The sequence below is a fragment of the Arvicola amphibius genome, chromosome 11 (genome assembly GCF_903992535.2).
Source record: "Arvicola amphibius chromosome 11, mArvAmp1.2, whole genome shotgun sequence".
Taxonomy (NCBI): Eukaryota; Metazoa; Chordata; class Mammalia; order Rodentia; family Cricetidae; genus Arvicola; species Arvicola amphibius.
The window spans coordinates 94,788,961-94,801,585 of NC_052057.2; the positions used below are offsets into that span (position 1 = coordinate 94,788,961).

The window sequence follows — 12,625 nt, forward strand, 5'->3', positions numbered from 1 at the left end:
AGAGCCTTTCAGCCCTTTTGAATGCCTTTTAAATAGAGCCAGATCTCACTGTAGCCCAGGTTGGTTTCAAGGTCCTCCTGCCTCAGCCTCCCAGATGCTGAAATTATAAGTGAGCAATGCCATATCTGGTTTATCTTGGCCTTTTAGACATAACTCTTAAAACTTCCTTATGGGTTGTTAAATTCACATATGAATCTCAGGTGAACTCCAAAGCTAACGGACTCTTGGAGGCTCTTTGTTTTCCTTGAGGTCCTTTCTGTTAAAAAGGTGACAGAGGAGATGGTTCATTAGTAAAGTGCTTAAGGTGCAAGCATGAGCGCTGAGGTTGGATCTCTAGCAGCTGGGGGTACTGGTGCACACCTTTAATCCCAGCACTTGGGGAGCAGAGGCAGCGGGATCTCTGTGAGCTGGTCCACATAGAGAGCCCCAAGACAGGAGGACCCATGGAACTTGGCTAATTAGATAAAATCAATAGTGAAACAGCAGAGGATTGTGGGTACCTAATAACATCTGGCCCACACATAGTAATAACAGCAAGAATTCATTTAAAGAGCACAGTATGTTTGTTCCTGTATCAGAAGGTCCAGACTATTGATTATACATACACTCGGTGCCAAGACACCCATAGCAAAGGTCCTCCTCATGTGTCTGGCCCGGGTGTCCTGAAGAGTCAAGCCTAGGCAATGGACTTGCCTGAGACCCTCCAGCCTGTCTAATCACTCAGAGGATTGGGAGTGAGGAGGGCTAGTAGGTACTGTCCACAGGCCGGCTGTTTTAGCAAAAAGCGAGTAAGAAAAACATGCCACCATCAGCAGCATCCTCTAAGTCAAAGCAGAGTTTCAGGGAGGGGCACTGTAAGCAGAAAGCCTACCGCCAAGCCAGTTGTACTCTTAAGGCATCAACAGTTGCCAGTTTGTTTTCCAGAACGACATCTCCACTCTGGTGGGGAGGAAGAAGCTCACCCAAGTGCCTGGCTGGCCCCAATGCTGTAGCCTTTGAAGATAGAAAGGCACATAAATCAGGAATAAGGTTGTTGGCTCAGTGTGTGGTCCTAACCTCTGATTTCCAGGTTACCAGTGAATAGCCCGATTTCATCCTCAAACTTAGGAACATGTACAGTTAGACCAAATATGTTCCTACAGACGACACAGGTCAACAAAGATACTCTGAGCCCCAAACAGAAGGGGACATGAAGGTCTTCAACCTGGTCCTTTCTTACAGGGGTCCTATAGTTGGAGCTGAGGTAAGATGAGGTCTGTTCCTGAGTAGTGTGGCCATCCAAGGTCATGTATGGCTAGAATGAAGCTAAGAGGTAGGACAGGGAATGTCTGACTCCAGGAAGGCCTTGGCAGAGCCTTTTCCAGCTCCAGAGAGCACAGCAATGTCTACCCAGGGTGAGCCCTTCTCCTAAGACAGCACGGTTCTCTTGGGAGCTGCAGCTGGCCTGTGGCAGGTGAGGTACAGCTGGAGCTGGCTTCTCAGACTCTGTATGCACTTAGACTTCAAAGCCATGAGTTCATCCAGCTGGATCACAAAATCTTCAAAATCCTGAGAAGAAAAAAAGACAGTAGAGGTGTTTAATCTTGATGACCCTTCATCTTTTCCAGTCTGTTTTGTGTAGTTTTTCTTGTGTAGTTTTTTTCATGTATATACTTGGTGATACCTGTGGAATTTAGAAGAGGATATCCGATCTCCTGGGACTGGAGTTTGGATGGTTGTGAGTCACACTGGGTGCTAGGACCTGGTCCTCTACAAGAGCAATGAGTGCTCTTAACTGCTGAGCCTTCTCTCCAGCCCCCTAGTCCATCTCCTTGAAGGAACATCTTAAAACCCAAGTTCCTCTTCTCAGGGGAAAACCTTAAAAGTTTCTATGGCTTTGGTTAGGGCCCCCTTCTCTGCATTGGAGACACTTTATAAATGGAGGTTGTATTCTGCAAAGGGGTGGTTACAAACAGGATTTTGCATCTACAGGTTGCAAGCAGCAACATAGTCACTGCTACAGTAATCACAGGGAGGCAACCCCAGCAAACCTTTAGGAAGGCAGAATGGCTGGAAACCATCTCGCTTGGTAGTGAGCAGTGTAGCACCATCTCCCACCTCTACCCAGACCGTGCTGCACAACAGCAGAACTTTGTCATGAATACTGTAGCAAACCTGACCCTCAAACAAACCACAAGCTACTTGTCAAAAGCACATGTGACTATTCTACTTACATTAGAATCCATCTGGGTTATTAAGGTCTCCTCCTTGAAGTCCAGCTCAGCCATTTCATCCAGCTGTTTCTGGTGTGCACGGATGATCACCTGCCTAGGAACATGTGGAAGAAACTGACCTTTCTGGTTTCCCATACTCAGGGACAGCCTTTGGAAATTGAGTCTCATTTTCATACTAGCAGCCTCTGCCCAGTATGGTAAGTTCAGCTGGCCACTCCTTGCTTTCTCCTCTGTTCTATTCTCAGAGCTAGTCAAGGATTAGGGAGACCCATAAGATATAGGAAGTATCTTGTCCCTTTCCCCAGCTGCTTCTCAGGGGCTCCCTGTTCCCTATGGCTTCCCTGAAAGAGGCTATCAAGCTGTGACAGCTGGAGTATTTGGTACAAGGTCTGCGCTTATTTCTACTTGGGGCGGGATATAGGGGGAGAGTCCAGGACCAAAGCAGGTCAGGGCTAAAAGCTGAGTATCTACCTTTGGTTAGACTCTAATGACTAATCAGAAACCACAACAGGAGCAGCAACTCTGCCCACTGAAGAGGCAAGCAAACTGGAAAGGACATGGGATGTTGCGGGGCTTAAGAACAAAGTCCAACTTACTGTGCCTGGTCCAGCGTAAGTGGACAGAGGGTCCCTGAGGCCTTGAGAGACCAGCTGGGGACCACAGGAGAGTCTGATGCTAAGCACTTTGAGACTGGCCTGTGCTTGAGCCACAAGATGTCCTCATAAGAGGGCTTGATGGAATCTGTGGAGGAAACAAGCTCCTGCCAGCTAAACCCTGCAGGGTGTTTTCTGTCCTGGGCCCAGGAACCGCCAGCTACATCACTACTTCCTGTACATGAGGTGAGCAAGGGTGTAGAACAGGGTGCTCCAGCATGTGTGATGGAGCAGGGCTTCCGAGGGAGTGACAAGGAGCCCCCCTGTCCAGTCTCCTCACCACTGTCACCGTTCAGATCACTGCCCACAGGACTCTGGGCCACGAGTACAGGCCTCCCGCTCTGGTCAGCCTCCCTATGGCGCAGTTTGTCAGGTGAGTGCTGACGGATGGGCGATGGGGAAAGAGCTGGAAGATCACCACTAGGCCGATTGTCAGGGGGAGATGAGGACAGCCACAGGAGCGCAGTTGCTGAAGATACTGGCAAGGCAGCCTCTGGATTGTAAGGGGGTACTGTGTGCTCCACTGCAGGCCCTCCTATGATCTCAGTCAGGAGACTATGCTCAGCTCTGTCCTGGGCAATCTGCTCCAAGGAAGAAGAGTCCTCCTGACTGGGGGTCTCCAAGAGGGACATAGTGAGAGGAGCCATGAGTCCAGAAGCATTCGCAGAGCCCATATGTAACTGCTCTCTAGAGTCTTCTTGGGGCGGAGCACTGCTGTCCACTGTTCCTGCTGCCTGAGTCACTCTGTCGTCACTGATGGCTCTTTCATCTGGGGATAGTGGCAAAGACAACCCATTTTCTGGGGATGGCAAGCTGCTCTCAGCTTGCCCAGGAACCTCACTTCTGAAGGCCTTAGGTCTAATGTCAGAGGCTTGAGCTCCACCCATTTCTTGGTGATGCACAAAATATACCTGTGAGCAGGGTGGCTTCTGGGCCAAGTCGTCCTTGGGGGAAGGTCCTGAGGAGGCAGAGTCTTCCTCCTTGCTGCAGTCCGAGCACACCTTACTTGGGCTGTGGCTCTGGCTGAGTGCTCCTCTTCGGTGGCTTATGATGGGGCCTCTGGAACACACCCATCTGTCAGTTCCTCCCTCATCACCATCCGTCTCGAAGCTGAAACGCAAACATTGCTGCCTTTCTGCCCCCTGCTCCTCAGGGCTGTGCACCCTGTTCTGATGAAGGAAGAAAGAGCTTCCGCTCTTCTCCAAGGTGCTCCTCTGCACATGTGAAAAAGAATCCTCACTGAAATCACTGTCGTCCAGGTCCTCAGCCTGGGCTCCATCATGGCTCTCAGGATTAGAGTGGAGGGGAGAAACGGTCTCATTTGGGAGCTGACCTTCGGAGGGCCTATGCTGACATAAAAGCCTTTCTAGTGGCTGGAATTTTAGCTTCTGCTTAAGGAGTGGTGGCTGCTGAAACTGCTGGTGGTAAAATCGCAAATGTTCCTCCCTTTCCTTCTGCTGGGGAAGTGGGTTTGTCCAAGCTTCAGGGGCAAGCCTGGCAGATGTGCCCACCTTGCTGTCCTGATTGGTTTCTAAGTGGTGGCGGTTGCCAGGAAGCTGGGCTCGGGACAATAGCTGCTTCTGCACTGGCTGCACCGGCTGTACCTTCTTCCCTCTGGCAGGCATCCTGAGACGCAGCATGCCTTCTCTGGGGCCCGAGGCCCTGCTTTCCCACACAATGGCAGTCTTGTTGCCAACTTGACTTTTCTCAGAGCACAACGCTGCTGACTCTTCTGCTCCCTTTTTGATCAAATGGCCAGACCTCACGGTTCCTTTCCAAAGGCTAGGCTTTGCGTCCCACTCTGGGACAGGACTTCCTCGGGAGCTATCCCTTTTACTGGGGGTTTCAGGTTCAGAGGCGAAGGGGATATTGGGAGCATGGCTGGCCAAAGGATGTGCTTTAACTCTTGTGGGGCCTGGGGCCACAACAACTGACTGCTGAAATCCCAGTTTAACTTTTTTGGGGGAGCACTTGTCCCCTGGCAGGGCAACAGGGGAGCTCTGAATTCGTTTTGGAGAGGAGTTTGCAGATGCCCGACTTCGACTGGTGGCTGAAGCCCAGCACTTAACACCTTTCTTTAGTTCCTTCACCCTGCAATATAACCGGTTAACATTAACTACGTATTCCGTCTGTGAGTCCTTTCCTACAGATCTCAGGGAACTGAAACAACAAAGGGAAGCATGGCAAAGACAGTGAACTCTTTCTTTAGGAGAGTTTTATGGAATACTATTTTAACTAGGCAAAGATGTGTTATGTTTGTTTATGTGACGGTCTGTGACATTTGTTTATGCTGTCTAATTATTATTTGTCTAATTATGTACAGGTGTGTTGCATTTGTTTCACCCTGCTTGCCTAAGGCACCTGATTGGTCTAAAAAAAGCTGAATGCCAATAGCTAGGCAGGAGAGGGACAGGCAGGACTGGGAGACAAAGAGAATAAATATGAGGAGAAATCGAGGCTCAGGAGAAAAGAAGGAGAAGAGAATGAGGGAGAAATAAAGGGAGACACCCAGGGCCAGAAGTTAGGCAGCCGCCAGCCAGTCATCCTTGGGAGACAGCAGGAAAGTAAGATATACACAAAGAAAAAAAGGTAAAAAGTCCTGTGGCAAAATGTAGATGAAGAGAAACAGGTTAAGTTGTAAAGGCTAACAAGAAATGAGCCTAAACTGAGGCCGAGCATTTGTAACTAATAAGTCTGTGCCATGATTTGGGAGCTGGTTGGTTGGTGGACCAAAAGAAAAAGACTGGTACAGGAGAGAATAAGAGAAAAAGGTACATTACCCTTTAATATGTGTTCCCTACTGCACTTGAACTAAAGGAATAGTGTCTTCTGAGAAGATAAACATGTCCCACGTGAGGGACAAGCTAGGAATCAGAATCATGCTATGTTCATGCAGGGCCTACCATGGCTCCTGAACATAGGCCATAGGAACTCGTGTCTACTCTTTAGCTGGAGTCCCACAGACAGCACAATGCTGGGCTTCTCTGAGAAGGTGAATTCCCCTAAATCTGCTGGGCAGTTCAGAAAACAAAACCTAAAGATCAGCAGATTGTGCTAGTTCCACCAAGGGAAAGATGACATGTATTCCCAGTACCCCTTAACTTAGCACTACTGACAATCTAACTGGATAAAATTCTTTATTTTAGATGCTCTGTATATTGGAGATGTTTAGTAACATCTGTGGTTTTTACCCACTAGATGCCAGTAGCACCTCTTTCAGTGATGACAATCAACAATGTTCTTACTTCCGGGGGCTGGAGAGATAGCTCAGAGTTTAAGAGTACTTGCTGCTTTTGCAGAGGATCTTACAAGTTTGGTCCCCAAACCCACAGGATAGCTCACAACCCTCTGTAACTCCAGTCTTAGGTGATCTGATGCCTTCTGACTTCTGGTGGAACAGGAATACATGGAGTGCATATACATACATGCACACAGGCAAAACCTTTTTATAACATGTTCTTGCTTCTGTAAGAGACTAACTGTACATAGAGATAGGAGGGATGCTGGCAGATACCGAAGTCCCCTCAGAGAGAAGCCTGCCAAGCAATTAATGGGTGCTAGCTTTAAAACCAGCGAGATGGTTCAGTGGGCAAAGGCTCTTGCTGCTAAGCCTGATAATCTGAGTTTGACCTGAGGCCCATATATGGTAGAGGGTACTGACTACCAGAAGTTGTCCTCTGACTTCCACATATCCCCACCCCCACACCTCCTGCAATTTTTCTTAAAATTGCTACATCTGCCACCAACTTTTAGTAATTCCTTGGGAAGTTGCTCCCCTTCTTTGACAGGTCCAGATTAGTCCTTTCTGGATGTACATGTTCCTATAAACAGCGCTGAGATCAGCAGAGAGGTTAATACATTATTCCTAGTGGACACTGTGAAGCTACTGATGGCAACGATTCATGAACGGCACATGTGCCATCTTTCCCTTGTCACACCACAAAAGTAGGGCTCATTGATCATATTTTTTAAAATGCTAGTATAGTAGCTCTAAGAAGACGGCTGTGGAGTTCAATGTCAGATCACTGTATGTTTGAGAGCCATGTGCACAAACACAAGTGACTTTTTTTTCTAGTTTTTCAAGACAGGGTTTAACTGTATAGCCCTTGCTGTCCTCAAACTCACAGAGATCTGCCTGCTTCTGCATCCCAATTACAGGGACTGAAGGCGTGTGCCACCATGTCTGGCACAACTTGACATCCTATAGCCAACTTACCGATCAGCATAACGCAAGGTATTCAGTGTGTGTTCTGTGGCTATGTGGCTTGGTGAGATGTTGGCAATCATGCAAGTTTTAGCATTGCCAATGAAAGAGTCCTTCAGGACCTGTCAAACCAAGAGACAGGCCAATGAATAATGGGCATTTTGATTACTTATGTATGAAGATGCTGGCAATAGCTTTCTCTATTCACAAAAGACATTTTACAAAAGAAATACATTAGATTGGAGAGATGGCTTAGTAGTTAAGAGCTCTGGCTGCTCTTGTAGAGGATCAGGATTCAATTCCCAGCAGCCATATGGTGGTTCACAACTATCTATAAGTTCAGTTCCAGGGGATCTGAGGTCCTCTTCTGGTCTCTGTAGGCACACATGTGGTGCATAGCATAGACATATATGGAGGCAAGACATACACATGAATAAAAATAAATCTAAAAAAAGAAGAAATAAGAAGCGCAAATAACCTATAAACAAAGCAAAAGGTACTTACTAGTAATCAGAGAAACACAAATAAACAACTAGAGAAACTAACATGGTGCTGAGAAGACAGCTCAGTGGGTAAAAACCTGCATGAGGACATGAGTTCACATTCCCTCATGTAAAAAGCCAGGCATAGCTGTGAGCAGCTGCAAGCCCAGAGCTGCTGAACAGAGGGGACGGGAGGGTTGATGGAGCTGCAGACCCAGAGCTGCTGAGCAGTGGGGACGGGAGGGTTGATGGAGCTGCAGTCCCAGAGCTGCTGAGCAGTGGGGACGGGAGGGTTGATGGAGCTGCTGGCTACCAGCCTTCCTCAAGGTCCAGTGAAAGACCATATCTCACAGGAAAAGGTGGAAAGAAAGTGACAGACCTTGAGGTCTTCAGGCCTCTGACTGTACATGGGTGAAGATACATACAACTAACTCATGCTCATACACAGCCCTGCACACAAATGAATATAAAGGAAAATAGTTTAAAAAGGAAAACCCAGCACTTTAGTATGTGCCCAGGTTAAGGTCCAGAAGTGGGAGCCTCCCTTACACACTCTGATAGTTAACTTTAATTGTCAACCTGATTAGATCTTAGGGTACCTGTTATCTTCTACTATTTTTTTCCCTAAGTGGCAATAAGGTCTCCCTATGTAGCCCTGGTTTGCCTAAAACTCACTACCAGGCTGGCCTCAAATTCACAGAAATCTGTCTGCCTCTGTCTCCTGAGTGCTAGGATTAAAGATGTGTACCACCATGCCTGGCTCTATTCTATATAAATTATTGACATTATTCTTTTTTAAAAGTAGAAGCAGCATGTTTTCTGGGGATAAAAACTTATTTAAAAACAAAAAATTAAATGTCAGAGTCAAGAATGGTATCCTGAGTTCCTGGTTAAATTGTATCTGAGCAGAAACGCTCAGGGTTGGAAAGACACTCAGTTAGGAGTGCTCTGTGCTCTTCCAAGGGTCTCAGTCTCAGCACCTATAGTAGGTTGTTCATAACCCTCTGTAATGCAGTTCCAGAGGATCAGATGCCTTCTTCTAGACTCTGCAGGCACCTAAACTCACTCCACTACATTCCTATATGTACATACATACACACATAATTGAAAGAGAGAAGTCACATTCATTGCAGAGAGCACTAATTCTGACTACTGATCTCATCCGAGGTCTTCCTCCTGCCTTCCCCACACCCAATCTATCTTCCAGTGAGTATAGGACCTAAGGTTGAAAGGAGCTCTTTCACATCTCTTTCTTCCTAGGCAAATCCCTCCCCAGGCTGCTCCTCTGCAGCTCAGAGACCTGGTGCCTTTCAGCCATTTTCCTGACAACAGAGTGTAAAAGGTTCTTATATTTGTATTACTCAGAATACACATGACTGGGCCTGTAATCCTAGATGCTCAGAAGACTGAGGCAGGAGGATACCAAGTTCAAGACTCAGTAACCCTACTAAATAATAAATACATATACTTTCCCCAGTATTGAGAATTAAACCTAGGATCTGGGGCATATTAGGCAAGTGCTACCACTGAGCTACCCCCCCGGCATATTCCCCATTGTTCTGTTGGTCAGGGGGTGGACGGACAGGATCTCATTATGTTGCCTAAACTGATCTCACTGGGCTCAAGCAATCCTCCTGCCTCAGCATCAGTAGCTTCAGGAAGACACACCCCCTGCAGTGAGGTTCTTTACACTGGAAGGACACTGAAAGGTGGAACCTGGTCAGCTCTGTCAACCTGATACATACGAGTCATCAGAAAAGGGAGTCTTTTTTTTTTTTTTTTTTTTTTTTGAGACAGGGTTTCTCTTCGTTAACTGCCCTGTCTGTCTTGGAACTCGCTCTGTAGATCAGGCCTCGAACTCATAGAGATCCACCTGCCTCTGCCTCCAGAGTGCTGGGATTAGAGGTGTGCGCCACCACCACCAGGCCGAGAAGGGAGTCTTAATTAAGGGATTTCTCAGATCAGTTCTGCCTGTGGGTAGACTTGTTAACTGAGGTAGGAGGCCCCAGGTACATGAACTGCATCATTGGGTAGGTGGTCCTGGGTTTATGGAAAACTCATCTAAACACAGGTCTGGGAGCAAGCCAGTAAGTGACAATGCTCCATGGTTTCTGGGTTCCTGCAGTGACTCTCAGTGGAGAACTGAACCAGACAGAGTACTTTTTATCACAGAACAGAATGAAAGTACATCAGGTGGTAAGAAGAGCCTGGGTGCCTTCTTTGGACTACAGCTGCTCTGGTGCTGCACATGTCTCTGAGGACACTGAGAGCTCCTGGAAGGAAATGACACCTAAGTTCTGTCTCCCCGGTGTGTTTAGCATCATGTCTTGCTAGTAGTGGATGCTTGACTAAATTAACAAAGTAATGGAGGAAGGAACAATGAGTGAACCAGAATAAACTCAAGGCTTTTGTTTAACATTACCTGGGTCAATTTGCTTTGCCTAAAAGGCGTATGGGTGTGTTCCTGGTCCAGTGCTCGAATACATTCTTTCAGCTGTAAAGTGGGAGAATAAACGACATATCAATATATCAATATGATAAAAAAAAATGTGAGGGACAGTCAAATGCTGCATCCATAAGAAGCTTCTTTCTCTTTTAAAGTTTATTTTTATTTTATATATATGAGTGTTTTGGCCAAATGTGTTTCAGTGTACCGTGTGTGTCTAGTGCCCACACAGGCCAGAAAAAGGCATAAAATCCGCTGGGACTGGAGTTTCAGACAGCTGTGAGCCACCATGTGGGTGCTCGGAATTGAACACTAATCCTCTGGAAGAGCAAGCAGCCAGTGCTCTTAACCTCTTGAGTCATCTCTCCAGGCCGAGAAGCTTAGTTTTCTTAAATAAAAGCAGTCATCAGTTAAGTGCTGGCTGCTTGCTGATCGGCAGTGGTCTACACCTTTAATCCCAGCACTCGGGAGCAGAGGAAAGTGGATATCTGTGAGTTTGAGGCCAGCCTGGTCGTCAAGTTCCAGAACAGGCAGGGCTACACAGAGAAACCCTGTCTCAAAAAACCAGAGTGCTGGCTGCTCTTCCAGAGGAGAGTTTGGTACCTAGTCCCACACGGGCAGCTCACCACCACTCGCTAACTCCATCCAGCTCAAGGGTATCTAATGCCCTCTCCTGTCCTCTTCAGACACCCAAACACTGTGGCACACATCACACACACATATAAATAAAACAATAAAAGAAATCTTGCTGGGCAGTGGTGATGTACGCCTTTAATAGCAGCATTCAGGAGGCAGAGACAGGTGAATCTCTGTGAGTTTGAGGCCAGCCTGGTCTTATAGAGTGAGTTCATGGACAGACTCCAAAGCTACAAAGAAAAACACTGTCATAAACAAACAAGCAAACAAACATAACAAAGGCAAACAAACCACACTCAGGAAATTCCTAAAAGAAAGTCAAATGTCCTGTTGCTTCCTGTTCAACAAGTAAAACCAAGCAACAATGGGAAAACACCATCCTGTGCTGTCTTCCTAAGAACCCTACATTCAGAGGCTATGATTTTAGATTAGCTGAGTCCATGGTGAGAAACCCAGGAGACCAGCCTGGGTCCAAAGTCCAGGCTTAGGCGAGGTAAGCCTGGCTGACTTATTGTTTCCCTCTTCACAACAGCTGGTGTGCTGAGGAGAGAACACACCTAAGCTACTTGCCTCTCTCTCTCTCTCATACATGTACACCTATAGGAATAAATTCAAGTGCAAATTTGGATATAAACTGATGGGAAAGAGAAATTGAGCAGCAGAGACAGAATGGTGCTGTCCTGTTTGGTTTTTGTCAATTTGACACAAGCTAGACTCTAGCTCTAACTGTTAGAGCTATCCGGGAAGAGGAATCTCAACTGAGAAAATGTCTCCAACAGACTGGCCTATCAACAAATCAGTAGGGCATTTTCTTCATTAATGAGTGATGTGGGAGGGCTCAGAGCACTGTGGGTAATCCCATCTCTGGGCAGGTAGTCCTGGGTTGTGTAAGAAAGTAGTTTGAGCAAGCCAGTAAACAGTGTACCTCCATGGTCTCTACTTCAGTTCTTGCCTCCAGGTTCCTGCCTGAGGAGCTCCTGTCTTGGTTTCCCCTGAAGATGGACTGTAACCTGTAGGCCAAATAAATCCACCTCTCCAAATTGCTTTTGGTCATGGTGTTTCTATCACAGCAGTAGAAACCCAAGTACTGAGCAACTGCTTCACACTACCATCTCCTTTCTTTTTCTTTTTTTTTTTTTTTCAAGACAGGGTTTCTCTGTGGCTTTGGAGCCTGTCCTGGAACTAGCTCTTGTAGACCAGGCTGGTCTCGAACTCACAGAGATCCGCCTGCCTCTGCCTCCCGAGTGCTGGGATTAAAGGCGTGCGCCACCATCGCCCAGCTATTTTTCTTTTAATACTATTATTATCCTTGTGTGTGCGCATGTGCTGGCATGTGTGTCATGGTGCACAACACAGAGGACAGAGGACAGCTCAAAGGAGTTGCTATTTTTCTCCCATGTGGGTCCCAGAGATCAGACCCCAGATGTCAGGCTAGGCAGCAAGCTCCTTTATCTGCAGAGCCACCTTCCTGGCTCTGGTAAAGTTTTTCAACTATTGAAACTGAGTGACAAGCAAATGAAGGATATACTACTTTTTATGCTTGCATCCTTCAAGTATAGTTTAAATTTTAGGGAGCAAGAAAAAGCTTTCTCAGCCGTTTAGCAATTGTAGAAACATTTCTCTGTCTAACTAGTAGGGAATGAGGAAAAGAGGCAAAGGAACAGCTCAGCACTGTGGAGAGGCTGCCCTGTACTTGCAGCCCCACTCAGGACGCCCACTGTCAGGGGAAAGCCTGTGTGTTACCTTCTGATTCTACCAGACTCACCAACTAGCTTCATATTAGGGCAAAATCTCTTTGGAAAAAAAAAAAAGGATTTTTAGATTCCAAACAAACAACTCACAGCCAGAAGACTCTGGTTTATTTCCGCGCCTTCCATCTTTGTCTGTCTGTCTGAGTCCCTGGCATCTGCTGCTCTCTCACTGCCAGCCAAATCAATGAAAGAGATCCTAGAAAAAAGACACAGCAGGAACGACTTCTTTGGGATTTTGGT

General features: G+C 46.9%; 1 protein-coding gene across 1 annotated transcript in view; it reads right to left on the minus strand.

Moving 5' to 3' along the window:
* Positions 1–60: 60 nt before the first annotated feature.
* Positions 61–12,625, minus strand: part of Kif24 (kinesin family member 24) — a 34,526-nt gene continuing 21,961 nt past the window's right edge. The window contains exons 7-12 of the mRNA XM_038347936.1: positions 12,476–12,581; positions 9,975–10,046; positions 7,083–7,192; positions 2,810–4,957; positions 2,214–2,307; positions 61–1,548 (exon numbers count right to left, since the gene is read on the minus strand). Of these exons, the coding sequence (XP_038203864.1) occupies positions 1,408–1,548; positions 2,214–2,307; positions 2,810–4,957; positions 7,083–7,192; positions 9,975–10,046; positions 12,476–12,581 (2,671 nt within the window). The 3' untranslated portion in view covers positions 61–1,407. The remainder of the gene's footprint in view (positions 1,549–2,213; positions 2,308–2,809; positions 4,958–7,082; positions 7,193–9,974; positions 10,047–12,475; positions 12,582–12,625) is intronic.